Source organism: Aulonocara sp. 'chitande type north' Nkhata Bay, linkage group LG16 (assembly GCF_057382095.1).
Source record: "Aulonocara sp. 'chitande type north' Nkhata Bay isolate Kocher_YH1m ecotype deep benthic linkage group LG16, A_spYH_male_GT1.1, whole genome shotgun sequence".
NCBI classification, from domain to species: domain Eukaryota; kingdom Metazoa; phylum Chordata; class Actinopteri; order Cichliformes; family Cichlidae; genus Aulonocara; species Aulonocara sp. 'chitande type north' Nkhata Bay.
In genome coordinates this window covers 3,208,858-3,212,564 of record NC_141359.1, presented here as the reverse complement: position 1 = coordinate 3,212,564, position 3,707 = coordinate 3,208,858, and the positions used below count along the sequence as shown (strand labels likewise).

The window sequence follows — 3,707 nt, the reverse complement described above, 5'->3', positions numbered from 1 at the left end:
CACGATGCCACCCTGGGCAACTGCCCGTGTCGCCTATATCAAAAACCACTACTGCTCTGTGTACTTCCTGTTTGACCCTAGAACTGAAGAAGCTTCTCGGATGAGAGGTGAAACGTCTTCAAGTAACTTAAAGAAGTCCAGATGCTTTTCTTTGCAAGCTCCTTGGACTATACTGAATAATAACACAATTTACATTAACTAATGCTAAAGATCTTAGCCATAACCAGTGTTGGGTGTAACATGTTACAAAGTATTGTTAATGTAATCACATTGCATTTTTTAGTAATGTAGTAATGTAACACATTACTGTGCGTAATTCCATTAAAATGACAATTATGTCATTACTCACATTCCAAAGGTTCTTTAGTTGTCTGTACACTGGCCTAATAAAAAGAAAAAGAAATCAAACAAACATGCCGTTGTATTTCGGCGCAGTTGTGCTCCAATCCACTGATTTCAGTGTGTGTGTGTGTGTGTCGAGTAAAATAGTGCACTTGTCTATAACTGCTGATGAGTGCCAATATGGACCTTACTTTTGCTTTTAATGAACAAAAAAAAAAAACAAGTGCATGATGCAAACTCTGTATAGGACAGAAACAACTACATTATCCTGCTGATAGAACTTCACTTGTATAACTATGCATGTGACAAATAAAGGACCTTGAACCTTGAACCATCTACAGAGACAGTATACTAATGCAAATCTAGCCAAAAAACAGTCAGTGCAGTGAGTCAATGCAGACCCCTGCCCAGCAGCCAGACCCTGAACAGGTAACAAAGACAGTGATGTGCAGTCAAGCTTGAGGCTTCTTCAAGCTTCTGTTTTTTAGAGTAGAACCATTGTGGTGATCGCTTTGCAGCTTCTCTAGGCTGGTTTTCATCTTTGCTTCATCTTGCTGGTTTTGTGTTCATATGTTAAAAGTTAAAAGAAAGATTTTATGTCTGTCTTCATTAAGGCAGGGAGTCATCTGGGTGTTTAGGAACGTCAGGTTTATATTATTAACTGGTAATTATAATTTTCCTCCTCCTCCTCTTCACTTCTTTTGCTGCAGACTTTTGTATTAACTGATTATCTTATCACATTAGAGTTTTTTTAATGTAGGCACATTACTTTTTTGTCTTTATTTCCAGCTATAAAGCTATATTCATACTGAATGCTGCTGTTTCTCAGAAACTGCAGCTTACATCCCTGCTCTCTGCGGAGACACATGAAAGAACACAACAGACAAGGATGGGGAGGAGCAATGTGTACACGCTGTCTATTTATGTACATGCGTGACAAGAGTGCTGTTTCCATTGACATGTCTCCTTTGTATGAAATTGAGTAACATACTGAAGATAAAGGAGAAACTCTGAAACTAAAATATAGTTCCTATAATGCTACTAGCAGTCTAATACATATACTAATGTTGGTTGCCAATGACATGAATAATATTTGTATCAGTCAAAATATTTCAGAAATGAAGTCCGTCAGTAGAGTTATTACAGTCTTTTCTTCCCCATCTCTAAACCACACGGGTTTCTGTTCTTTACTTATGGGTGTTACTTCTCTGTTAGTAACTTTTTTGTAATAGAAAACATAAAACAACAACAAAAAAACAATGGGGCTTTCATTCTCAGTCTTTCATTCTGTTTACATGATATTGGTGTCACAAGAGCCAGACTTCAATATTTTAAGTGTAACAATTTGTTTAACAGATTTTCTGAACCAGGGGTAAAATAAAGCATAGATTAGAGGGTTTAGACAGGAGTTTAAATAGAACAAACACATTACAAATGCAACAGATGAAGCACTGAGGATGGCATCTTGACCTGAGAGTGTGACACCAAAGTATGGGCAGAGACATATTAGAAACACAATGATAAGAACACTGATGGTCCTTACTGCTTTCATTTCAGATTTCTTAACATTTGTACTTACTGACCCCTCGTGTGTCAGAGCTGCAATATGTGACTGCAGGGCACGAGCTTGAGTCATAGCCACAACAAATACGTTTAGATAAAGAACTACAATCACAATGACAGGACCAATAAAGGACAGCAATAGATCTGCAACTCCAAAAGCATGGCCAACAACAACCACACACTCCCCATAGCAGGAATTATACCTGCCAGGTTGCACCAGGTTGTCTTTTAGCAGGAGACATTGAAAGACTGAAGAACAAATCCAACACAGATAAACACATGCTTTTGTTCTTTTTGGGGTGACTTTGGTAGAGTAATGGAGAGGGTAACAAATAGCCACATAACGGTCAATTGATATGAGAACCATGGTTCCTATTGACGCAGAGGTAATAATGTAGTCCAAGAGAAAATACATACTACACATGAATTCACCAAGAAACCAGCAACCATCTATAATCATAATTTGAAATAAAATCAGGAGACCCACCAGGCAATCAGAGACAGCCAAAGATAGGAGGAGGAGATTGGTGGGGGTGTGCAGCTTCCTGAAGACAAAAGACAGCGACACAGTTATTATTATTATTATTTGTAGCAACAAGTGCAATTTTATACAGATAAAAGGAAAAAGCATTTAGCTCAGACTCACTCAGATAGGATATCATATCATTTTCATCTTTTAGCCATAAAATCTTACTGTCTGCATATGTCTAACAAAATTATTACTTGAAATGTGAGATGGAGATGATGACCAGCAGATTAAGAGTCACAGTGAGCAAAGAAATGGAGGACAGGGTAATATAAATAAGGATAGAAAATGTATAAGGACGCATGGTCTTCCTGCAGGAGGAGTTGAGGAGTTGTGGAAAGCAGAGTTCAGTTTCTTCAAAGGTTTTCATCATTAGAAAAAGGAGGTTCCAGCTTTCTGCCTGAAGCTCTTTGTTCTGTACCTGATTTATTTTCTTTGCTCACATTGCTCCTCCCTCTTTCCCACTAGTGGCAGTTTTCTTTCAGTATGTTTACAACTATGTCAAATCCTGCATAGTTTCATTGTGTATTGAGGTTTTTAAACTTTTTCCAGTGAAGTTCATGTACTTGATAGATTGCATGCATTACCTACAATCGGCCAACCCTGTTCTTCGACCTCAAAACCCCGAAGTCTTCGACCCATTGCTATCAGCCGTACCCTTGCTGGAACTTAGGAGATGCTACTTTGTCATTTATTTACCCTTCCACTGGTGCACATCCTCTGCCTCTACCTTCCCTGCCTAAGAGGCGCTATAGGAAGCGGGGCAAACTGAGTGGGTTCCATGTTCGCTTTAAGGTAAGGCACATGCTGCGGCTAACTCCTATTCCACTTTGGATATTTTGCAACCTCCTTTCTCCATTCAGGACCAGTTGTCCTGAATGGAGACATGGTGACTGATTAGCCACCGTTGGATTTGTCCAGTAGGACGACAATCTTACCCAGCTCGCCCAGTGGTTTGTTTGCCTGCTCGGACATGGATTGGGACTCCCTAAACGATCTTTTTCTCACCTTGTGGTTGGATTCTTTGTTCCTGATGGAAACTTGGATTCGCAGCATTCTTACACAGTGGGTGAGTGAAGCGACACATTTAAAGGGCCACTCGTTGGACTTGGTCATTTCATATGCTCAGGATATCTGTATTAAGAGCAATGATAATGTTGGCATCTCTGACCATTTTGTGTTTATGGTCGATGCTGAGTAAAATGCAATAGAACTGACTTCTGCGGGCCCTCGTCGCCCTGTATGTATATTTAATTCTGAGACTGTGCCTTTTTTG

General features: G+C 39.5%; 1 protein-coding gene across 3 annotated transcripts; it reads right to left on the bottom strand.

Annotated features, from left to right (window-relative positions):
- Positions 1-1,633: 1,633 nt before the first annotated feature.
- Positions 1,634-2,804, bottom strand: LOC147310819 (trace amine-associated receptor 13c-like). Of its 3 annotated transcripts, none has more exons than XM_086266153.1 (2): positions 2,629-2,804; positions 1,634-2,450 (listed from the first exon to the last, which is right to left on the bottom strand). In XM_086266153.1, the coding sequence occupies exons 1-2, from the start codon at positions 2,802-2,804 to the stop codon at positions 1,634-1,636; spliced, it is 993 nt and encodes a 330-aa protein (XP_086122279.1). The 3 variants fall into 3 exon arrangements, with proteins under 3 accessions (XP_086122279.1, XP_086122280.1, XP_086122281.1); XM_086266154.1 differs by having other exon boundaries at positions 1,634-2,451; positions 2,726-2,801; XM_086266155.1 differs by having other exon boundaries at positions 2,734-2,801.
- Positions 2,805-3,707: the final 903 nt, after the last annotated feature.